The following is a 24,637-nucleotide window of genomic DNA, read 5'->3' on the forward strand; positions in this document are numbered from 1 at the left end:
GCTACTGATCTGAGTAATGTAGATAAATGGCAGCAGGTAGGCGGACAGGAAAAGAGATGTGATGAATCAAGAGATGAAATGTTCAGGGAGGCAGTAACCTAGAAGCTGCCCTGGAAACAGATTATATAATCTTTGTGGGTGTATGAAAATTCCTTCCATGGAGCCAGTGGTCAGAGGAACTGTGAAACTCTTGGCTCCCTCTTTTTGCTTCTTGTGACGAGACCACCAGAATAAGCACCAGGCCCCTTTGATTTAGAGGCGGGTTGCAAATCAGGCCTGTGAGGGGAACGCTGTCTCCGTGAAAGGCTAAGGAGCCCCTCCAGCACCCAGGAGCTGAGAGCCTTCACCTCCCCCCAAGACGTGGGAGGTGGTGACAGACCAGGTCCCCTGGTGTCCAGTCAACCAGACACCGGCTAGGGAGGGGGAATGTTTCTCTGGCTTTCCCACTGCTTTCTCACATCCCTTCTGCCAAGCCCCAGAGATCTCTTCCCTGCTGAGGTCAGGCAAGGGAGCATCACTCTGCCCATGGGGTGTATTTCTGCCTTGCAGCTGCTGGCCTTGGAGACTGCTCTGTACTGCACACATCTGGATGACCCATCCCCGAGAGAGATGGTCAACAACTTCCGGCGGGTCCAGAACTTTGATGAGAGGCTGGTGTATATCTCTTTCCGACAAGGTGAGAAGATGTGGTGTGGGGGGATGGGGGGAGCATGGTGCTGGGACACCCATTTTATTTGAAGTTGCGTGCCCTGCCCTCGGACTTTGTCACCAGTACTCTTAGGAGGTGGTTGTTAAGAGCACTCTGGCTGCCAAGGGAACCGGGGTATGTGAGAAGCTACAGTGTGGGGGTTTACTGAAGTCTCCCTCCACTGCTCTTGACTTCCCTGAGCCTCTGTGTGCTCATCATCAAAGCACTCATCCCTGAGTGCTTCCCTGTCAGAAGCACTAGCCAGGGCCTCTAGGTGCTTGGATCAGAGGCCTCTGTAAGTCTGGGAGTCTCTCACAGATGGGGAAGAGAGGATGTTCTGGCATCCTCTCCGTCAGAGAACTATGTCTCCTAAGACACATGGTAGGACTGTTTTCACGAGACAAACTCCTAAGTTCTTACCCTAGGCTTTCTTGGCATCAAGGCCCATCTTCAGCCTTGCTAGGTGATTCATAGCACCATCAGCATCACCAACATCCAGGGATACCCCTTCGTAATCTTTCAGAGTGGGAATCATCCACATTTGTGGCCATAGCAGCTCGTGGTCTAATGTGATGTAGCGGGACCCATCAGGCAAGAAAGCGTCTGCATTCACTACCTTTTTGTCTCATCTTAAGCTTGCACAAGCACAGGCACACAAGAGCTATACTGAATGAAGCTGAATAGTTTGGTTTATTCCTAATGCTAGGAAAGCTCAGTTCTTCCTCTTAAATCGGTAACCTTAACTCCCACAAGGGACACTTAACATCTTTATTTGTTCAATACCCATGTCAATACTGTTGGAAGCTGGGGGTTCAGGGAAACAGGTAAGGGAGCACCCTGGGGGTCCATATTCTTCTTCAAACCTCCAAGTACACCTTCTCACTGTAGATTCTTGGGCCACTCCCAACGTGGGAATCCCATGGTCAGAAGCAGGTAGGTCTGTGCAAGTTCCACTTCACCTCCTTGTGTCACTTGTGACTGAACTGGGCCAGGTGTTCACATCTAAAGATGACGCCATTAACCCACTTGTCCAAGAATCCGTTCTCCTTGTCTCACTTTGTGTACCTTCTTCTTGTTCCTTCGTTATTGTGTGAGATTATAACAATCATTGACTAAGCTTAAACATAGGAAGATCGTATTTCAGGGCCCTTGCCAGAAAGCTTTAGAAACATGCCCTTCTGAACTGACTCATACATATGGTCAGAATTATGTCTTTCTGTTGATTACTTAATCAAGACTTGCCCGGGAATTTATCTTTTGGGCTCTCCTTGCCACATGCCACCAGTTAAGGTAATTTCCCTCTTTTTCTCAGTTTTCTGGTCTGAAAACTGAATCTGTGAACAATGGCCCTTCTTAAACACAGACAGTGTATATGATGATGACTGTCAACTTTTTTTCTAGGAAATGCCTCAAATGTACAGACTCATCCCTTTGTGATCTAGTTTGGATATAAACTTCTCTTTTTCCATTCCTCTAAATGGAGTATGTAGTAGTCAATGGTTAAATGGAAAATACTTCAACTCTTCAATAAAATAAAATACAAAAAAAAAAAAAAACCCCAAAAAAACCACAACTCTACCTAGAGATAAGAGACTTGGCTCACATAGATAAGGTATATTTTGTTTGTGATTCAAGGATAATAATCAGAGCTCTTCTCTAGAGTAGTCTATGTAAAGTAACAGGGGATACGGTCAGAAGACCTAGGTTCAAGGCCTCAGTTTGTGCTGTATGATGTAAGCAAATCATGTCCCTTCTTTGGCCTTGGTTCCTTAGCCATAAAACGACAGGTTGGACTAGGTGAGCTAACGTCCTTTCAATGCTAACACGTTATATGATTCGAAGTGGACACTAACAACTGCTCATCCTGACTTTACGTTGCAGGGACAGTGTTTGAGGGCAGTAACAGAGGATCAGAAGAAACCATGCAGGAACTTGAGTCTGACATCCCAAAGTAACCTCCACTTGTAACAATGGACTGTGGCACTGGGAATAATTAGCCATCTTCTTAGACCAGCTTGGGTCTAAGTTGGCTCTCACAGCGCGGGCAGTGCAGGCATGCTTGCAGCAGAGCACTTCAGCAGACTTTCCCAGCCTGGCTGGGGAGCTGGAGGGGCCTCTAGGCTGAAGCCTGGAGACCGACTCCAAGCTTAGGACATCAAGATCAAAGCCCAAATGCAGCTTTGCCACTGCCCATCTTGCATGGCTCACCCAGAACTGTTGCTCTAAGAGCCCAGGCTGGGCCCAGCTCTCCCCCTGGAGTGAGAAACCGTGGCAGTCCAAGGCAAACCTGTTCATTTAGAGGCTGATTATAGAAACTTGGCTAGAACTGTCCCCTCCCACTTATCAAAGACACAGGCAACTAATGGGGCTGTTTCCCAAGGAACAATGGGGAAGGCAGCCCCAAAGGAAAGAAACCCCAAACCTCGCCCCCCAGGGGTACCTGCATTTATGAGGCCCCTCTCCTACCAACTTGGAGGTGCCTCAGACCATAACGTGCAGTTTCAGGTTTAGGCAGTCAGTGTGTGTCAGTGTGAACGTTTAGCAATTGTGCTCATTTATTTGTACTTTCACTAAGGCATGCTTGTAATTAGGGTCTGATTTATTCAGTTTTCTCTGCAAGTTAACAGGAACTATGGAGTTGGAACATTGTGCCAGGAGAAAAGTAATGTTAAGGAAATCCTCTAGGAGAGAAAGTGCACAGATTTTGAGAGTAGGCTCCTAGGTTTTAGCCAAATTGGAATTGGGACTGAATCATTTAAATTGACCATGCTTTTTCCTCAACTGTGCTTAGAAAAGGAATAAGGAACTTAATTTCTGTCCTTAAAAGGTAGTAATCTGTCCTTGAGGGTTAGTCTATGATTTAGCCCTAGGGCAGGGTTTCTTAACCTTGGTGCTATTGACATTTTGGGCTGGAGAATGCTCACCGGGGGGCTGTCCAGTGCATGGCACTACTCTATCCCCACTTGATGCCTGTAGCATCCCCCCACTTGTGTCTGCCAAAAATGTCTCCAGGGAAAGAGGGGCAAAATTGAGAACCACTGCCCAGGGATTACACGAGGACTTTCCAAGGCCCATGCTGTTTTTTTTTTTTTTTTCCAACTCATATGACAGGATTCTGGAGTTTTCTACCATATGCCCTGATCTTTATTCTATTGCAGCATGACATTTTCAATCTGGTGATGGCTACCCCTGAAACCGAAAGGTTGTTGGGTTAGTAAGGTAAAATGACCAAACTCAAGAGAAGCCCTGTTCCCCGTCTTCCTTTAGAATTTGCATATACCTGCTTTTAGTCTAATTGGGACTCTCCAAGGCCAAGAGAAGTGGATGGGTGAGAACTATCCATCCTTAAGAGGAGTCTACAAACCCTATATCAGGGCTCCAGATGCCTCTGTGGCAGCAACTTGCTTCAGAAACTCCTTATCATTTTCTCCCTCGCTTTTATATCATTTTTTTCTCTCATGTGTGTTGTGTTTCTTGTTGCCTTTAGTTAAAATGCCCACTCTTTATGGAGACGTCAAAGTCATGTCAGGCAATTTTTTAAAGCTCTTTTGAAAGTGCGTCTTCCAAGTGGTACAAATGGAGGACTTGAACTAAAGAGGGGAAACAAGAGTCACTGTTCTTCAGGTGGGACCCCAGTGTTGGGGGGGGGGGAAACATCCTGTGACCAGACCAGATCTCACAGGAGTCAGATGCCCTCTGTGAGGAAGGAGAAAGATGGCACGGGCAGACTTACAGGAGCCTGATTCTTAGTTCCCTCACACTGACTTCTTCCTACCTAAGGACAGCAACACTGGGTCCGGATCAAACCTAAATGCTAATGTGATCTAGCCCTATTTTTAATATACCAGGGGGCAGGGACACTTAAGGGACAAGGGGAAGCCAAAGAGTTTCTATAATCATCTGAGCACCGCATGTCCCCCCTGCAAGAGCCTGGAGCAGCTGAGGCACTCGTAGGCAAGAGCGCTGGACAGTAGAGGGGTGGGGCTTTCACCCCTGCTCAATCTGGGGAGTCACACCATTAGAATCTGCTTGACCCTGAGGGACCTGGGTAGTTTTATAAAACCTTTAAAAAGAGGAAAAAATCTTACAAAGCTAAGATGGCTAATTATCTACTTTTTGAGACTAGAATGTATGCTTTGTGGTTACTGACCTTTTGTTTCTAAAAGTTCCTATTTTTAAATAAAAATTGTTAGATGGAAACTACCATCAAATCTACTGAGACATCCAAATGAAAGACCAGAGGAGTTCCCACCTTCAAATCCCCCTGGATATAGGGGGCTGAACAGTCAGGAGTAATTGTCAAATGCGCTAAGAAGTCCCTAGTCCCTTCCTCTAGTGCAATTCCACACACTACATTTCCTGAGCACACCCCAAGCTGAGCACTATGGAGAACAAAAACCCTTCTGTGGATGTTCTCTTGCTCCTTAAAAAGAAGCCTCTGGCACAGAGCAGACCAGGTGGGAAGTCAGAAAGCTGGACCCACCCTTGGTGAGGCTGCCGCAGCAATCTTTCAGGCATTTCTCCCCCTGGCATCCATCCACGCCCCGCAGGGTCTCCCTTAGCAGGGCACTGCTTTAACATGTGCACATGATTTACTTTTGCACACAGGGTCCATTGCCGGCGATGCCCCTCAGCTTTCCACCTGGAAAATTCTTTCAAGACCCAACTCTAGTATCACGCCAGGAATCCTCCCTGTTCCCCTGAAGGTGACTTACAGTCTCCTTCAGTACGGCTGGAACAACCGTTCATCTCTGTCATGGTTCTGAGCACAGCACAGGATAATGACTTACTGCCACAGAGAAAAAGAACAAGCACGTCTAGATTATCCACACATTCCAAGACCCTAAGGACAGGGACTCACTTTTGTGGCAGGCATTGTGCCTGGAGCTCATTACAAGATTGAAAGAATGTAACCATCTCCCTTCCCTTCCCCTCCCCAGGGTCTTCTCTGCAGAATGATTTTAACAGAAGCCTGGCCAGGTGTCACCTTTTAGTTTCAAGTCTTTTGCTTTGTTTTCAGTTTGACAACAGGCATTCAAATCAATCCGTTTGTTTTAAGAAGCCTTAAAGATCAGAATTTAGCTCGCAAGATTTGAAGTCCTAGGAGAGAGTCACCTAGGGATGCTGTCAGGCTTGTTCTGTTGCTCTGGCCCGAAAAAAGTAAGAGGCCCTGGTGCCACCACCCACCATTCCTTCAGCAGAGACCGCCCGAGTGTGGCCACTGAAGGGAGTGGGGAGCACTGAACCCCCAGCTCCCACTGTAACCCACGCCTACCACCCTGGGATTTAAGCCACACAGAGCAGTGGTGGCTTCCTGGCCCGGGGCCTGCAATCCTGCAACCTGGAGGGCAAAGCCCTCGGTCCCTATCATGGTTGTAGAAAACCAACACCATTAGGTAATCTGGTGGCATCTTTTTAGCAGATCTGTAGAGATTATTTCTTTTTGGGGCCCCATGGTGTCAATAAGAAAAGTCTCCCAGTTAAATACGTCCTCCAAAGAGAGTTCAGTTCTGTAGTCAAGGAGGGCATCTTCCTTGCTGTTCTTACCAAAGCATCATCCAAAGAGAGGATTAGCATTTCAGTTACTTCACTCTGTGACCTGTATTAAGCATAATAATAAGAGCTTTTATCATCCCCAACTGGATTTTATGTATTTAAACTACCAATCCCTGCTAAACCAAAGCTCTTCTTGTCTCTTTTATAAGACTGGAGACTGCTAAAGAGACATACATACACATATGTATAAACATGTATGTAACTATGTAAGATGTCACCTACCAAAATTAGTATTTCTTTAATGTTTATTTATTTTGAGAGAGAGAACAAGTGTGAGTGAGGGAGGGGTCAAGAGAGTGGGAGAGAGAGAATCCCAAGCAGGCCCCAAGCTCTCAGAGCAGAGCCTGCTGTGGGGCTTTAACTCACAAACCGTGAGATCACGACCTGAGCCGAGATCAAGAGTTGGATGCTCAATCAGCTGAGCCACCCAGGCGCTCCTAAAATAATATTTTGAAAGGAGAACGATCGTATTCCTTTTTATTTAAAATTCTGTTTGAATAAACAGAATTGCAAATAGATCTCGAAAATGCTAGAGTCGTTCCAGGAACTGCAAGCTGTGTGGATGAAGGGCTTGTTCCTTTTGCTGGGCTTTTCTGTGTCTGCACTTGAGGCTTCAGAAGACCTCAAAGCACTAAAGCAGCAGCATCCCTCGGTCCAGCAAGATCCCAGTGGAAGATGCAGCTCCTGAGCCAGCGAGAACAGGTAGCAGTGCCCCTGCGGCAACCAGCTTATCTGCCTCCTCCGGGATTGTACCTGCGGGAGGCCTGTGACAACAGAATTCTTCTGTATCTGTGGGATTTCCCTCTCTGTGTTGTACCGCCCTATCTTTGCTCACCCTGACCGGTGCCGGGGCACTTTACAGAGAGCAGGCAGCTCTGTGTGGCATGCACCCTCTTAACCAAGTGGCTCAGAAGCCCCTTCATCGTGTTCTCATGCAGTAGCTCTTGTGGGCCATCCCTGTCAACAGCCTGTCTCTGTTTCTCCGATCTCACTGTTCTTCAGTGGGAACTGCCTGTGTTAGTCTCCATTTAGAACCGGAACCATTTCTTTGTTTAATCTGCAGATGAATTTCTCTGGCTGTGTCCCTCCCGCCATCATCTGTGTCCCCTATTCTCTACACCATCCCACACACTCTGCTCGATGCAGGTGTTGGCTTCTCTCTCTGGGCTCTGCTTCTTCAGTTGCCCCAACAGCTATCTCTGTGCCTCCAGAGTAGCGGGAAAAGTGCCTTTCCCTCTCCTATTAGTTAGCGGATGCTTTAGCATCTCCCTTCAAGGGGCCCCAAGCCCTGTGGACTTCATCCGGCTCTGCAGAGAAGTCCCACTTCCTGGGTGCTTGGTGCTGGTTCAACTGGCAGGGCGCAGCATCCCAACATCTTCCTGCCCTGGGCTCCCTTGGGAGTAGAATTCTTGTGAGGTGACCCCCTCACTGCCATTCCTCTTCCATAGTGGCTTATGCTCTTCACTTGCTCAGTCAAGCTGCTTTATTTTTGTTGCATCAAAGTCTTGGCTGAAAAGCATCTGTCCCAGTCTCTGGGGCTTTCCTGGTCTTTGTGGCGACCTGCTCATTTCGTTATTTCCACAGAAAGGCGACTGAGGCCCTCACAACTGGTCATCCAGGAGCAAGGAACCCTGGTTAGAGCCCTGGATTAAATTAGGCTGTTGTTGAAATGCTGAGGCATAGGAGCACGTGTACCCCAATGTTCACAGCAGCACTCTCCACAATAGCTAAAACATGGAAAGAGCCTAAGTGTCCATCAACAGATGAATGGATCAAGAAGATGTGGTTTATCTATACCATGGAATACTCCATGGCAATGAGAAACAATGAAATCTGGCCATGTGTAGCAACATGGATGGACCTTGAGGGTGTTATGCTGAGCGAAATAAGTCAGGCAGAGAAGGACAAATATCATATGTATGCACGTATAGGAGGATTAGGAGGAACTTGACGGAGGAACAAGGGGGAGAAGAAGGGCGGAAATGGTGGGGGAAAGGGAGAGAGGCAAACCATGAGAGACTCTTGAATGCTGACAAAAACTGAGGACTGATGGATGTGGGGGGGAGGGGGGATGGGCATGGACGAGGGCACTTGTGGGGATGAGCACTGAGTGTTATGTGGAAACTAATTTGACAATAAACTATTTGTAAAAATAAAAAATAAAATAAATTAGGCTGTTGTTTATAAACAATTATACAGCCTAATACAGCCAACGGCAGCCAGATCTCCCTCCAGATAAGGCACCAACTTGGGCCATGGGCTCTTGAGAAAAGTCCCATCTCTGGCAGCCTTGCTTCTGTAGAAGGGGCTCTGCCTCCTAAGTTCCCTGGGGGCGCCTCCTACAGCCTGGAGTGGGGCTGCTTAGCTGTCCGGGGCCCCTGTGGCTCTCAGGATGTTTGAGGTGACTGTGAAAGCAACAACTCTAGAAACCGCTCAGTTTGGGCGGCTTAGCCAGTGGTTAGGCTTACTAGTAATGGTCTTATGTGGCGAGAACTAGTTTGGTACCACAAACATCTGGAGCTTTAGGAACAAAGAACATCTTTTCCAAAAAGGCTTGGAAAAGAAACCATGATGAAGTTGGGGGTGTTGGTTCTGGTTGTTTTTAAGATCTTAGAGGCCTTGGTTGCCTTTAGGTACCTTAAAAAAAAAAAACCAAAATACCATATTACAGTGTGCAGGGGCCAGAGGCTGTACAGAGAACAGAGCATATGCTATACAGGCACTGGAACCTCTCCTCAGGAGAGACTCGCATCCCGAGTGTCTCCCTAAGCCACAGACTGGTCCTTGTATTCACGTTACAAGAAGGGACCTGGATCAGGGAATCAGGTCACAGGAGCCGCGCTCTCTTTCTGCCTCTTGGGAGGCCACGGGCTGCTGCTGATGGCTAGCAAGAGCCAAGAGAACAGGCCACCCTGTACTTTGTGGCAGCTCCTCTCCAGAACTGCTTTGCTTATTCTGACAGCAGCCTGGGGCCACCTGGGCAGGCCAGACCAGAGATGCCTAGGGGCCAGCCTTGGATGAGGGGGGCTGCAGGCTCCATGTGAGACTGGAAGAGGACAGTGGGGAAAGACTCAGGGCTGAGGGCTCCAGGGGGAATCAGCCAGACTCTGGCCACATAACAGGAAAAGGGGGTGAACGAAAAAGCCCTCGTCCTGCAGTCTCAAGTCTGGTTCCCCAGGGTGTCAAGTGTCCCCAGGTATGAGTCCCTGGCCCTCTACTGACATCTCACAACTGGCCAGGGCTCTCCCAAGGTCTGAGTCTCAGAGTGGGCTCTGTGGGCACAAGCGCTCCTGAGTGTCACACTGGGTGGCCACTACTCTGAGTACAACTCTGGCTTCCAGTGTGAACTGGACGAATCAGCACCCACACGACACATACACACTTTTGCTAGAAGTTTCTGCTAAGGTCAGAAAATCACCAGATGAAGAGGCATAGGTGCCCAAGCAGGAAGGTAACGGCCTGCCCGTTTGTTCCTAACGGCTCCGACCTTAATCCTTCCTCATCTTCCACTCTAGCCGTGTTGTACTAAAAACTGAAATCCTGCCCTAGCAACACAACTGCTGGGACAAAAACTGGAAAGGAGCATCACAGTGTAAATTCCCAAGGTGGGCAATTCCCTCTAGGCCATTAGGCACCGGAGTCAAGAATGAATACTCTCAGAAAGTCTGTATCAGCCCTGTTCTTTTTTTTTTTTTAATTTTTTAAATTTCTTTCTTTTATTTCTGAGAGAGAGACAGCATGAGCAGGGGAGGGTCAGAGAGAGAGGGAGACACAGAATCCGAAGCAGGCTCCAGGCTCTGACCTAGCTGTCAGCACAGAGCCCGATGTGGGGCTCAAACCCACGAATGGTAAGATCATGACCTGAGCCGAAGTCGGACACTCAACTGACTGAGCCACCCAGGCGCCCCCCAGCCCTGTACTTCTAACCAAATGTTCAGAACACTGGTCAGATCTACCATGGTTTGACGTGGTTAATTTTTACCCTTTTCCTCTCCCCTCTGAAGTGCAAGACCTTACCTACACAGGACTGAGTCTGGGTATGTGGCCTGCTGGCCCTGCATGCTGCAGCTGGGTGACCTCTGTGATTCTTGGTATGATCCGGGCCTGTGACACTTCTAGCCCATCCTCCCTGCTTCTCTGTGCTGCTGCTCTGGCCCCTGGTCCTCTCTTTGCTGTGGGTCCTACCTTCAGGTCACTCTGTGTGTGATTCAAAGATGAATTGCCAATCAAATGCTTCCCTGATAAAGACCTAATCACTCTATAGCATGTGTACATTCAATGAGCTGTTGGCCATGGTGGGAAGCCATTGCCTAAAAAAACATGCCTGAGCCCAGTGTGGAGGTTGGGTGACTAGCTAGGTGATCGTGGCAATGGATCCCTGGTTGTCTTAGACTGCTTAGGACTGTGCAATGGAGCTTGGGGGCAAAGCTGATAGACATATCACAAGGGGCCTTAAATCCAGCAAACAAAGATAAAGTTCTTATTCTGTAGCTCAGGGTTTCTCAAAGTATGGCTCATGAACCATGTACATCAGCATCAGCTAAAGCTGTTTGGTAAAAATGCAGATTTCTGGGCCCCACTCCACACTGAATCAGTCTCTGATGATTGGGCTCAAAAAAGGTCTACATTTAAACAAGCTCTTCAGATGATCCTGGTACAAGTTTGAGAACCTTGATGAGTCACTACAGCTTGCAAATGGCTCCCCCTAAGTGCTCCAGCCAGTTCTGCTGATCCAAAGACCAGAACCTGAGAACACAAGTGGGGAAATTACACCTTCCTGTGGCAGATTACACAGCTGCCACATGACTTCACATCCGTGTGCCACAGGGTGAGATGCAGGGGATGGGAGGAAGGTAATGTGTGTTCATTGCCTCTTCACCAGGCATCATCCTTTCAGTGGCCCTGGCTGGCGTTCTTGGCATCTGTGTTGTCCTGGCAGTGTCCATTTGGCTTTTCAGAAGAAAGAAGAGGTGAGCTGGTTTGGGTTCAAAATGAACCTTCTATGTCCATGTGGATTGGTCTGTCTGGGAAGGTGGCCTGCGGAATGAAGAGCCCCTATCACCTGTACCAAGACTTATCCTACGAGTGCTGTTTCCAAAAGACCATTGCCCCTGGCATCCTCTGCATGAGATGCTGGTCATTCAGGGATCGTTAAGCTCAGAGCTGGAGGTGTGTCTACCAGCCCCGCTGCAATGGCTCATGCCGGAGACAAACCTCTGGATTAGTGGGGGAAGGAGGTCCCATTAGCCCACACACAGGCTGCAAGGCTATCTTCTTTCTAACATCTGTATATCTGATTTTTCTTCTCTGAACCCAAAAAGAAACATGAAGGAAAACCTGATTTATCACTCACATTAGCTATCAATGCCCTTTGCTCATGTTTTTATCGTCGTGTTTGGTTTTTAGAAAAACTATTTTTTCTGGCATATTGTAACAAAAGTTTCCAGGAACTCTGTTATACAAAGGTTTGAAGTCGGGGTAGTAATGAGATCTTCAAAGTGCAGGTCTAGTATTGTTAGCTGCTAATGCTTTATTTGGGGGCATTCCTCCCAAGAGTGACAGACTGGGGAAAGGTCCCTAAAAAAGGAATCTGACCCCTAAAATTCATCTTATTTCATAGCTGAGTCAGGTTTCCTCTCTGCCTGTCTCTTCTCTTTAACTGAAAGTAAATGTATGTTCTTCCTGTTCCAGTAGCAAAAAAGGTGACAACAAAGGAGTCATTTATAAACCGGCCATCAAGAAGGAGACCGAAGCCCATGCCTGAGGCCTCAGAACCCCTGGGCATGTCCGAGGAAGGACTTCGTTTTGGACACTACACACTGTGGCTCCCGAGACACTTGAAATACCTGAGGGTTCTCTGAAGCACAGCCCACAAACACTCCAGGCCCATGGGGGGCTTCCTGGTGGGTGCCCTGCCACCCTAAGGCCACGGCCACCGGCCAGTGCGATATATGGATGGGAAGAACTCGCCAAGGAGGCAGGAACTCTGAGTCTGCTTCAGCTGGGTGGACCACAAGTTGTCTGGATTCTGGGGACACAAGCCAAGTCACTCACTGGGGGCTGTTAGTGGTCGTGAAAGACTTTTATCCAGGGATTCATCTGAATGTGATTTCAAGGATCCTGGAAATCCTGCTTCTTGACGAAGCTTTCAGACCTGTGTGCACTCTTTGCTTAGGATTTGCTTTCGGGACTCAAGTTTCTTTCCTCAGGGAAGGGGTTATTGCTCTCCTCTGATTTCCTTCTGCTATGACAAAACCTTTGGTCTGACCTTACAATTGGGAGGAAGAATGTTACAGGAAGGGTCAAGGTATCAGAGACAAGAGAAAACAAGAGCTATTCTTTGAAACACAATAGAGGCATTTCCAAAGTCCTGTACTTTGGTTCAAAGGCACTAAAGGGACCTGAGAGGGTGAGAATGAGAAGACACCTAAGGTCTGGAGGAACCTCACTTTGCAGTCAGAACTAGAGTCAGAAGTTGTCTGTCAAGAGCCCTAGGTGTGAGAAGGACAGAATATTGAGGCCAAGGTCAACCTCCTGTCAGCAGGGCAGTTACGCTCTGTACTCTACACTTTAAACATGATTAGGCCATTCCTTGAAAATGTGTTGTTTTCTGTCTCCTAGCCATGAGTTCTGAGATGACTCAAACTGCTTTTGAATCTAGAGGAAACAGGTAGAAGCAAAATGACTCAAGAGCTTTGTCTCTTTTGCCCAAAGAGACCACTTATGTGGTGTCTCTAGTGCCTTTCTGGAATTGGGACTTACCTACTTCTCTGACTTTGGGGATACTGAGTCGAAGCCTGGTTAAAACCTATTTTCAAGCTAAGAAAGCAGGAAGTTATCTGTGCAGGGTAGGGGCACTATGATATTTAGGGACCAAAAATAATGGAATGTTACAAAGATTCTTCATGGTCTTCCCCCAAGTCATAGGCAGTTTCTGAAAAGACAGAACTCTTTTCCTAGATGTAAGAGCCCCATGGAGATCAGTTAGTCCCTGACTGTGAAGGAGCCTCCAGCACCAACCTCTCGTGGCCAGCACTTTGCAGTTCCCAGAGAACTTTCTGATTCCTGGTTTCATTATTATTTTTCCTACTCCTCCTCCCTCTGACTCTGAGAAGTCTTCTCCCTTCTCTACTGTCATGACTTTTTGTAGTGATGGTCACCCCCATGGCTTTGTAGCTAGTCTAGGACACTCAGATGTGTGTGTATGAGAACTTTGACAGGTTTGGAGCCTGGGGTGGCATCCCAGCCTTGCCATTAGCATGCCTGATGCTGGTCAAATGACAGCAGGGACAGCCCTCATGACAGAGCAATGTGACTTAGGGGATGCTTTCTTGGCTTTGGCCCAAAGTTGCCAATCAGAAACCAACATAAACCACTCCAGAACCATGGGGCTCTTTACTTTTTATGAACAATTTTGTAAGAGAACAAAGAGATCATCATACCTGGCATGACAGCTGCTCAAACAAAGGGAGATCTACTGAGCCATGAAAACTGGCATTCCCCCTGCCCTGTAGCTGAGAAAAAGCAAAGCTAGGGAGGCAGGCAGGAGGCTCCAAGAATCAACACTGTCAACTTCTATGTGAATCATTATGGGACTCGTGAGGACCCAGCACCTTTGGAATTGGGAAGCCTTTCTTCAGGTTCTCCCTTATTCCCACTACAGGAAACTAGCCACTGGTGTGTGACACTCCTCTGCCTCACACAAACCCAGTGGAGGGCCCAGGTGCTGTGCTAGATGCACAGCAGGTAGAGATCACAAAACAAGGCCCAGACTGGGAAAAGGACACAGGGAACACCCTGGGTTCTTTGCTTCTCACTAACGGGATAGCTTGAATCTCTGTGTTCTGATTCTTTAGTAACATCTGGTAAAAATAGTAACAACTTATACCTGTTTCCTTAAGAGACGTTCTAGGATTTTCCTGCACTGACTATTAATTAATCCTATTTTGAGTTCTAGATTCTTCCCCCCTTGCTAAACTCTCTAAAGGCCTCCTGAGCACTGCTGGGGAGCACAGGGGTCTGCAGCACCCTTCCATCCCTGTGCCACGGATGGATCACAGGCCGCTGTGATGGTCTGTTTAGCACCTCTGTATTTATTGTTAAGAATGATTGTAATGAAGAAATAAACTATAAATATGAGAAATTATAAATAAAATGTTTTTCACATGACACTGACTTTTTGGAGGTGAGGCTAAAGCATTACTGTTGGCAAAGCACTTTATAGTTCCTGGTCTATGGTGACAGGTAGTAACTGATCATAATGATGTTACCTGCATCCAGGTCTTATAACCTGACTGCAAAGGAAAACACACCAATGTACTTAATCATTGTACTGAGGACAGAGGCCTATGGTGTGTTCATTGAAGACCTAGGATCACGTAGCTGCTTAGGGAGTACAGCTGGGAAGTCTAGAAAAATTAGGGAAAGGCTCAGAGAGAAGGGGGTACCTGAGCTGGCCCTTATAGAATATGTCAAATTTGAACAAATGGATGGAAAGAGAGAGGCATTCCTAACCAAAGTGACATGAATACAGACATGGGTCCTAGTAGGTACTGCACTTAGTAGGTTGGTAGCCTCTTTAGGTTGCCTGTTAACTATTCTGGATTTTTTTTCAAAACATGCTATCATCTTCCATATGATTTTTATCTAAATCCAGATTTCATATTCTGGTTTGCTAAAAGAGGCAAACAGGCATGATCATTGTTTGCATTATTTAGAAAAGCTTCCAAACTTCACTTAGGTTGCCCAAGGATGGAAATAGATGAACTGTCCATGGGTAATTTTTCCAGTAGGTGATAAAACAGTGGACCCAGCTTCAGAATAGAAACATTATAAACCCCTCCAGGTTCTGATGGTCTCTTCAGTCAGAACACAGGGAATTCTTGTCTGCCCCCTTGAGCATCCTTCTGGGGTGAGGACAGGTGAAGCAAGGCACACACAGAGTGCCTGTGACTCTCATTCCCATCGGGGCTGGGACAACAGGGAAGGGGAGGCTGGAGTGAGCCAAAGAAATCATCTCCCTCATCTCTACATAGCCTCTCTTCCCATTCCCTGAACTCAAGATTCATCAGGGGATAATCAGGGATGTGAAGGCAAGAGCCATGGGCTGGCGGGTGACACTAAAGTCCGTCTCCAGGTTGGCCATTACCTCCTCTTGTAAATCCAGCACACAGTCCAAGAGAACATAAGACAATATAATGCAAGACACGAGAACATTCACAGTAGCCACACCTCCCAAAAGGAAAAAAACAGTGGATCCAACATACTACACTTTGAAATCGATATTTTGATATGAGGTATTTTCACTCTTTTGTTCTGTAGTAAGTCTTTGAAACCTAGTGCGTATTTTTACATTTATAGCACCTCTTGACTCAGATGCTACATTTTCATTGAAAATATTTGATCTGTATTTAGATTTCACAAAACTACAGTTGAAAAAGCAGATTCACATGCCAGGAGTTGCTCAAAACACACTTAAAAGTTTTCCAAATAACTGATCAATTATCAGCTTTTAAATTTAAGTTGATTGAAGTAAAATAAATCAGGGGCACCTGGGTGGCTTAGATCATGATCCTGTGGTTGGAGAGTTCGAGCCCTGTAATAGGCTCTCTGCTGTCAGCACAGAGCCAGCCTCAGAACCTCTGTTTCTTTCCCTCCTTTCCCCACTTGCTCTCTTTTCTCTCCCCCCCTTTCTCTCTCTCTCAAAAATAAACATTCTTTAAAAAAGGAAAATAAATCAAGTTTTTTTCTCAGTTTCATTTGACACATCCTAAGTGCTCAGCAGCCACATGTGGCCAGAGGCCAGCACAGCCACTGTGCACGTATGGACTGCTAACCTCCTTTGAAATACCCTCTGCAACACTTAAACCTAGAGGACTTTCATGGAAAAAATCAACCCAAGAACAAAGTTGTGAGGGGCAAGGAATGAAGGATGAGAGATAGAGGATGGGGGAATCCGGGCGGGTGGATAGGGAGGATGTTAGAAAAGAGGGCAGAGAGAAAATCAGGCCAAGGTGAACAAAGCAGCAGACCTTAGGCAGAGATCCCCTTTCCCTCACACCTCTTCCTGTAGTTCCATGGGGGTTCCCAGCCCTCCTCACCCTGGCAGTGACCCTTGGCCAGGCCCTGGGGTGCAGGGGCTCAGCAGTGACTCGACCTAGGGCATTCTGGTGCCTTTGCAGGAGCTTGGAGCTATAGGCACAAGGATGCCTGGTTAACTTGTTAGGGGACCCTGCTGCAGGAGCCAAGTGCCAGGGGCTAACTCCCTCCTTTCATTTTATAACGACTGGGCAGGGATAAGGCCACAGTGCCTTGTAATACAGGATTATCCACCATAAACGAATTACTGCAACTGGGTCAGCATACTGTTATGATTGCAGGTCAACCAGGGAGGCTTCAGTAAGTCTCCCACTTGTATCTCCTAGACTGAATGGACATTCACTCCATTATCCCACAACCCAGGAAAAGAGGAAACACTGTCCTTATAAGTAGGAAACCAAACCAGAGCTTTTGCCCTGGGCTACGTTAAGGTCACACAGCTCGGGCAGCTCTAGGATCTGCAGTGACAGTATGAGTCTGCCCTACGCAGCTCCAGTTACATGAAAACACCTTCTTATAATAGAATTTACTATGCTTATCTCAATCATGCCACAACCTCGTAAAGTCCCAAAGGCTAAAGGCACTAAAGGCATTTGTGCCAACAATTTCTGGAAAGTCAACAACAACCTCCTGCCTCCACTCTGCTTGGTCATATTAAACCCTGGCCTCTGTTCAGGAAAAGTCGGTCCAAAGATTGCCAACTGCAAGTAGAGAAAGGAGTCAGCTCAGCTCCTGGGATGTAACCCCCACCTCTTACTTCAGCAAACCAAATGTGTCTCAAGGATACATTCATTGCACTTTCTCTATATTCCAAAGGCCAAACTGGAGAGAAGGAATAAATACACAGATGTGTGCACGTGCACATGAGCACACAAGCACACACACACTCTATAATTCCATTTGTATAAAATTCTTAAAAAGTGCAAAATAAACTACAGTGATAGCAGATCAGTGGTCGCCTAGGGATGAGACAGGTAGAAGGGGGGGGGAAGGGATTACAAAGGGGTACCATAAATTGGTGAGGTGATGGATATGTTCATTATCATGTTTGTGGTAATAGTTTCTCTGTATAGGTCAAGACTGTTCAAATTTTACACTTTAAATACGTGTCATTTATCTTACACCAATTATTCTTCAATAAAATTGTAAAAAAAAAAAAAAAAAACCCACAAAAACAATAAAAGCACCTACACAAAGCCAAACGTCACCCTGCCCTGTCTTGGCATTTCCACTGAGAGCTTATCCTCCTGGTCCATCTAGAAGAAGCCTGGCCAGGACTGGGACCTTCCCTGGGACCCACCCTGTGTGTGGGAGCCCAAGAAGAAGTGTGCTCCTTATTCACATGGTCAGGTATGACCTCTTGATACTGTAAGTCAAAGTCATTATTTCTGCTTGAGTTCACCAGTTTCAAATATTAACTTTTAATTACCTGCAATGAAAACAACAAATACAGGGCTATAGGTTCAAGGACAGACTCTACAGGAATTCTGTGTCAGTGATGTAGTAGACTCTGTCATTACTAGCTTCTCGGCAAGAAGTAAAGACTCTCCTGGTGAGGCAGGTAGCTTGCTGAAACTAGTTTCCCAAGCTACCTAGACATCCAACAACAGATCTCATGCATCGTAGTTTCCTTCCTTCCAAACCACCCAACACATAAACATTTGAAAAGTTTTCCTGGGGTGAGTGGTGGCTCAGTCAGTTAAGTGTCCAACTTTGGCTCAGATCATGATCTCACGGCCTGTGAGTTTGAGCCCCATGGGGAACTCTGTGCTGACAGTGCAGAGCCTGGAGTCTGCTTCAGCTTCTGTGTCTCCCTCTCTCTCTCTGCCCTCCCTGGCTTATGCTCTCTCTCTCTCAAAAATAAACATTTGAAAATATTTTTTTTTAAAGAAAAGTTTTCCTAAATAAGGTATAATCTTCCATTGAGAACAAGTATGCTTTGGAGCTTATCACTTTCTCTTAGCCACTGGGTGAAATCTGGATTAATCTTCTGCGATACTGTGATGTAATAATAAATATGTGTTTGGTCTTTGTCCCCAGCTCCTGGCACAGACAGCCCAAATGTTATTCATAATAAGCCCTTTCAAGCCATACCTAAGATTATGCTAAAGAGGTGATGTTTGGAGGATAGGATGCTGGTTGCCAGAGGAACCAGTCAAGTGATTAGAGGGTTGGAATTTGCAGCCCTACCTGCCCTCCCCTGCCGACCTCCAGGGAAATACTGAGAATTGAGTTCAGTCACCAATAGCCAATGACTTAATCAATCACACCTATATGATGGGACCTCCACAGAAACTCTAAACAAAGGCATCAGAGACCTTCCAACCATGAAGGTACTGGGAGGGTAGTACACCCAGAGAGGGCATGGAAGCTCTGTGCCCTTCCCCATGCTTTGACCTAAGTACCTCTCTTTATCTGGCTGTTCATCTGTATTCTTTGTAATATCCTTTATAAGAAGGCAGTAAATATAAGTAATTGTTTCCCTGAGTTTTGTGAGCTGTTCCAGCACATTATCAGACCTGAGAGGGAGCCATGGAAAGTCACAATTTATAGCCGTTGGTCAGAAGTACAAGTGACAATCTGGGACTTACAACTGGTGTCTGAAGTGGGGACAGTCTTGTGGGATTGAGCCTTTAACCTGTAGGGTCTGTACTAACTCTGGGGAGTTAGTGTCAGAAACGAGTTAAATTGTAGAACACCTACTCAGTGTCCACCGAGAACTGGAGACGTGCTTGGTGTGGAAAAACTCACATTTTGTCAGAACAGCATTTTCCTCAATCTCTCTTCTATCGTTCAAAGTAACTTCCATCTGACTTCCTTTCTCAAACCTCCTTATTCAAAAGCAAAAATTTAATGAATAACTACTATCTGCTAAGCACAGATTAACTGATGGAGATTCAAACATGGTTTAGATAGGGTTTGTATATTCAGGGATAAATGGTATCACAATCTCATTTGGGGAAGCAAGCAGAAACCACTAAATATAATATATAAAGAATAATATGAAAAGGATAATATGTACTTATCAACAAAAGAACAGATAAACAAATTGAATATCCAAAAGATGGAATGTTATTCAGCATAAAGTTTAAATTACTGATATACACAAAACATGGATGAATCTCAGAAAATCACGTTGGAGGAAAGAAGTCAGACAAGACAGAGTACAGTTAGTGTTATTCCATTTAGATGAAGTTCAAAACAAGTGAAACGAATCTATGGTGATACAAGTTGGAAATGGCAATTACCTCTGCAGAAAGTGGGGTGAATTGACCAGAAAGGAGCATGAGGAAAGCATCGGGGGAAGGCAATGTTCTATATCTTGATAGATGTGGTGTTTACCAAATAGGCATATCCATTTGTCAAAACCCAGCCAACTGTATACTTTAAATCTGTGCATTTTATCATACGTAAATTACGGTACGTACGGTAAAGTACGGTTAACCGACTAAGCCACCCAGGCGTCCCCATCCTCATTCTTTTTAATGGCTATCAAATATTCTGCTCCTTGAGGCAAAGCTGTACTGACAGACTTTGCAAATTCTTTACCGTTACACTACTACCCCAAGATCCTTTTGCACTTGGATATATTTTAATAGGAATATTAAATTCCTTCTCAGAAAAGGAATTGCTGGCTCAAAATATGTAGATCTCAACATTTTATAGATATAATAAATTTTGCTAAATTATCACCCAAAAGGTTGTATTAATTTGCTTTCTCACCACATGCTGTTTCCACCATATGTTCAACCATCCTTGATATTATCAATCTTTTTCACCTTTGACAATCTGAGAAACCTAAAAATTATTTTGTATTCTTTTATTATTAATAGTTTAGCATTTACATATGTTTGTTGGCTATTACATTTACATACTATCTGTGAATTATCTGTTTATGTCCTTTGATCACTTCACTAAATCAGTCGTCTTTTTTTATTTATAAAAGAGTCTTATATATTATAGGCAGCAATTCTTTGTAATATATGCCAAAGATATTTCTCCTAGTCTTCTTTCTTAGGGTATCTTTTGCTGTTTTAAATTTTATGCAGTCAAATCCATCCATTTTTTCCCTTTGTGATTTACAGTAAAAAAATGGAGTTTAGATCTTGTCAAAAGCTTTATCTGCTGATACGATCATATGTTTGTTTTAGTCTGTTAACTTGGTGAACTGAATGGTATTTGTATGTTAAACTAATTTTGTGTTATTGGGATAAACTCCATTTGGTCACATGCATTTTATCTTTTATGTATTACTGGATTCAGTCTGCCAAAACATTGTTGAGGAATTTTACATGTTTATACATGATAGATACTGGTCTGTAGTTCTGTTTTTATTTTTGTTTTCCTTTATAATACCTTTGTCCGGTTTTGTTATCAAAATAATGCTTGGCAATGCTCACAGAATGAACTGGAAGGCGTGCCATCTCTTCCATTTTCTAGAACAGTTTGTGTAGAATTGTATCTTTTCCTTCTCCTTTTTTCTTTCTGTTTGGTAGAATTCTCCCATGAAGACTTCTAAGAATTTCACTCATGAAAACTACAAATTCAATTTCTTTAATAGACAGAGGGGATATCTGGTTAGCTCCAACATGTAAAGAGCTTGGAAGTTGTCGCTCCCATTCTCACAACAAGAAAACACTCAACAAATTAAAAATCAATAAGGTCTTGCACTTCTTAGAGAACTGAGTCTCAGGACAAGCCATCACCCTGAAATCTGGGGAGACAGGGGAATCCAGAGTCATAAAAGAGGTTTGCTTACCTAGGGCAGAAGCCACTAGAGCCATAAATAGGTAGGGACATTTAAATGCTAATTTTAACAAACTGCTGGAGTCTGATGTGGAGTAGCATAATAGTGAGAAATTCCTAAGAGTAGCATACAATCTTAAGAGCTCACAATTTTATAGGTTTTACCTGTAGGAACACGACCAGAACCTCATAAGTCCATCCCTTATGGCTCAGGCAGGGAAAGGGTAAGTGCAAATACTGTATTATGCCCAGTGTTCTCCATAACAAAGACTAACTGTCCACAGAAAAAGACCTTCTAAGAGCCTTGTCCAACCTGGAAGGAAGGCATTTCTCCCATTCTAGCCCTCTTTGGCTTTCTTATCTTACCTAAGGGGTAAAAAGCTAAGAGACACTTAGTCTAAGGATGCATGCCCACTACAAAGTTGAAATTTAATCTTAAGATTATAAGACACCTTCTTTCTCTTATGTCTTACTGTCACACCAATAGGTTTCCAATAGAATAACAGTGGATTATAGCTGAAAGAGCTGTAAAACAGAGACTTTCTTTGACGTGAAACATATAAAGAAGCCCAAAGTCAAGAGGGGAGACAAAACAAGGACACTAGAGAAATCTGAAGACTCTGGTACCTAGAGCTGCAACAAACATTAAATACAGTCCAACTTTTGCTCAGATTAACATAAAATTTACACTAAAAGCCTATTTCAGTTCCTGTTACTCAATATATGATCTCCGGGTTTAATAAATAATTATAAGTCATGTTAAGAAGAAAAAACATAGGGGCACCTGGGTGGCTTAGTCGGTTAAGCGTCCGACTTTCGCTTAGGTCATGATCTCGCGGTTCGTGGGTTCGGCCGCATCGGGCTCTGTGCTGACTGCCAGCTCAGAGCCTGGAGCCTGTTTCAGTCTGTGACTCCCTCTCTCTCTGACCATCCCCTGCTCACGCTGTCTCTCTCTCTCCTAGAAATAAATAAAACACTTAAAAAAAGAGATTAAAAAAAAAGAAGAAAAAACATAGTCTGGAGAGATATTCAGATTTTAAATTTCTTCTTGAGTTTTTAAAGGTAATTGTCTATTTCATCTAAGTGTTTAATTTACTGGCATTAAGTTGTTTATAATTTTCCATTTTATTTAATACATGTAGGATCTGTAGTGATATTCATAATTGGTACCCTCTTTTTTCCTTATCAATCTGGCCAGAGTTTTATCAATTTTATTGATATTCTCAAAGAACCAGATTTTTGTTTCATTGAAATTCTTCACTGTTTTTCTGCTCTTTGATTTTTGCTACTCTTTTGCTACTCATTTCCTTTCTTCTGTTTATTTTAGCTTTAGTTTGCTCCTCTTTTTCTAGTTTCTAAAAAAAAAAGCTTGGGGCACCTGGGTGGCTGAGTCGGTTAAGCATCCGACTTCAGCTCATGATCTCAGAGTCTTGTGAGTTTGAGCCCTGCATTGGGCTCTGTGCTGACAGCTTGGAGCCTGGAGCCTGCTTCAGATTCTTTGTCTCCTTCTCCCTCTGCCCCTTCCCTGCTCACACTCTGTCTCAATCTCTCAAATTAATAATAATAATAATAATATTTTAAAAAAACAAGAAAAAAGAAAAAGAAAACAAGAAAAAAACATTTTGACTTATCTAAGCATTTAATACTAAAAATTTCACTCTACTCCTTCTTCAGTTACTTTGCTTTGGCAACTGTCCTCCCCATGTTCTGCATCAATCAATTTTTCTCTTTCCACTAAATAATTCCCATCTTCATACAAACATGTTGTTATAATGAGAAATGATGGGGGCAGAAGGGAGGAAAAACACCCTCTGTGGCGCCCTCATAATCCTCAGGCTATCATCCCATTCTCCTACTAGAATTATAATGCTTGTCTTTACTCAATATGCTGTGTCGATGTCATTATCACCCAATATTTATAATCCATTCCTGTTAGGTGTTCATCCATACACTGAAATTCCATCTCTCCATGTGTAATGATCAATTCTCACTCATCTTACTCATTATTCAACAGTACGTGATATACTTTCCCCTCTCAGGCCACCACATTCTCCTGGTTTTCCTTTCTTTTTCAGTTGACAACTCTACTTCCCTTTTTCCAAACTCTCAGCTGGAGTTCCCCAGGGTTCAGCCCTCAGTCCCACTTTTCCCCCTTTCCCCCTGGATCTACACCCGTTACCCAGGTGCCTTTCATCTACCACTAAAATTGCAAGTATCATGCACTCAAGCTATTCTATATTATTTCATAATTGGTAGCACATTTTTTAGTTGCCTTAAAGTAATATGTGTTCTCATCTGTGCAGTGAGATTATATGTTCCCAGAAGACAAAGATCTCCACCATCTTGTTCTTTTCCATCTTTTGAAAGTATCTAATACAGCGTTCTCTGCGTGCTAGGCCCTGATTCAACACTACAAACTCCATCTCTGATTTTGTTCAAGCACTGAAAAATGAATGATTTAATATAAAGTCGAAAAAGGATTTATAGTGATCCACACTTATGCAACATGTACCTTCTAGTATTGAGTCTTGAAGCCAGGACCTGCTCAGGGCTCATAATTACGATCACCTTAGAATGTGTCAAGTCCCCAATTCTTTTACTAAGACTGAATCCACAAGCCAGTTACTTGGCTCTTTCTCTTCAGCATTTTCAATGAGGTGAAGATAAAATATGTACTTCTTTCCATTGGAGGTTTCTGATCTGCTGAGGCTCATCACAGGGAAATCCTTATTCCAACTAAATATCAAACAAACAACAATTAAACTAGGGCCACAGTTTCAGTGGGGAAGGGCCAAAAAACTGTACATAAATCTGAACTATTACCTAAAAAATGCACATCGCTTCCACTGGCATACAAATTAGGACCAAAAAGCTCTTGGTCCCTGAAGTTATTTCACTGAGCAACACAGTCAACATAAACCTGGAGCAGCCTCCTTTCAAACCAGCGAGAACTGGCATCACGTGGTTTGAGTTTCAGGCCATAACAATTCTCTTCATAGCCTGTCTGATGGTGAAAGCCAAGCTCAAACCCTTAGCTGCATTGTCTCCACATCAAGGGGAGAAAGACACAAAAGGACTCTGTAGGCTGCTTAGGGTCACTGGGTACTAAACGGTACTCTCCTTGTCAGACAATTCCATCTTTAGCCACTATCACATGCTGTTTTATAAATTTACTGTTTTACAATTACTTAGAGGAGAGGGGGCGCCTGGGTGGCTCAGTAGGTTGAGTGTCCAACTTAGGCTCAGGTCATGATCTCACAGTTTGGTGAGTTCAAGCCCCACATGGGGCTCCACACTGACAGTGCAGAGCCTAGCTGAGATTCTCTCTCTCTCTCTCTCTCTCTCTCTCTCTCTCCCTCTCTCTCTCTCGCTGTCTCTCTGCCCCTTCCCTGCTCATGGTCGCTTGCTCTCACTCTCACTCTCTCTCTCAAAATAAATAAATAAACTTAAAAAAAATTACGTAGAGGAGATTTTTAAAGGTGAGTTTCTACGATCTTCGAGAATAATCTTCCACTTGGTTTAGGACACCTCAAGGAACTTCTCTGCATC

General features: G+C 44.7%; 2 protein-coding genes across 10 annotated transcripts in view; one reads left to right on the forward strand and one right to left on the reverse strand.

Moving 5' to 3' along the window:
* CA12 (carbonic anhydrase 12) overlaps positions 1-14,419 on the forward strand; it is a 52,871-nt gene extending 38,452 nt beyond the window's left edge. The window contains exons 8-11 of one of the 6 annotated variants that reach the window (XM_039220178.1): positions 550-676; positions 2,570-2,639; positions 11,127-11,214; positions 11,939-14,419. In XM_039220178.1, the coding sequence (XP_039076109.1) occupies positions 550-676; positions 2,570-2,639; positions 11,127-11,214; positions 11,939-11,950 (297 nt within the window). In that variant the 3' untranslated portion in view covers positions 11,951-14,419. Of the gene's footprint in view, positions 1-549; positions 677-2,569; positions 2,640-10,248; positions 10,282-11,126; positions 11,215-11,935 lie in introns of all 6 variants that reach the window. The other 5 variants (XM_039220172.1, XM_039220193.1, XM_039220167.1 and 2 more) reach the window with 5 other exon arrangements.
* The window catches only part of APH1B (aph-1 homolog B, gamma-secretase subunit), an 85,638-nt gene that overhangs the window by 17,964 nt on the left and 43,037 nt on the right, over positions 1-24,637 (reverse strand). The window contains exon 7 of one of the 4 annotated variants that reach the window (XM_039220226.1): positions 2,648-6,287. The exons of 2 other annotated variants lie outside the window; for them this stretch is intronic. The gene's annotated coding sequence lies outside the window, so the exon portion shown is untranslated. Of the gene's footprint in view, positions 1-2,647; positions 6,288-23,763; positions 23,825-24,637 lie in introns of those variants that run through there. One more of the 4 variants, XM_039220234.1, reaches the window with a different exon arrangement.

The sequence above is a fragment of the Hyaena hyaena genome, unplaced genomic scaffold, assembly GCF_003009895.1.
Source record: "Hyaena hyaena isolate Hyena2069 unplaced genomic scaffold, ASM300989v1 scaffold_15, whole genome shotgun sequence".
In the NCBI taxonomy this organism is placed as follows: Eukaryota; Metazoa; Chordata; class Mammalia; order Carnivora; family Hyaenidae; genus Hyaena; species Hyaena hyaena.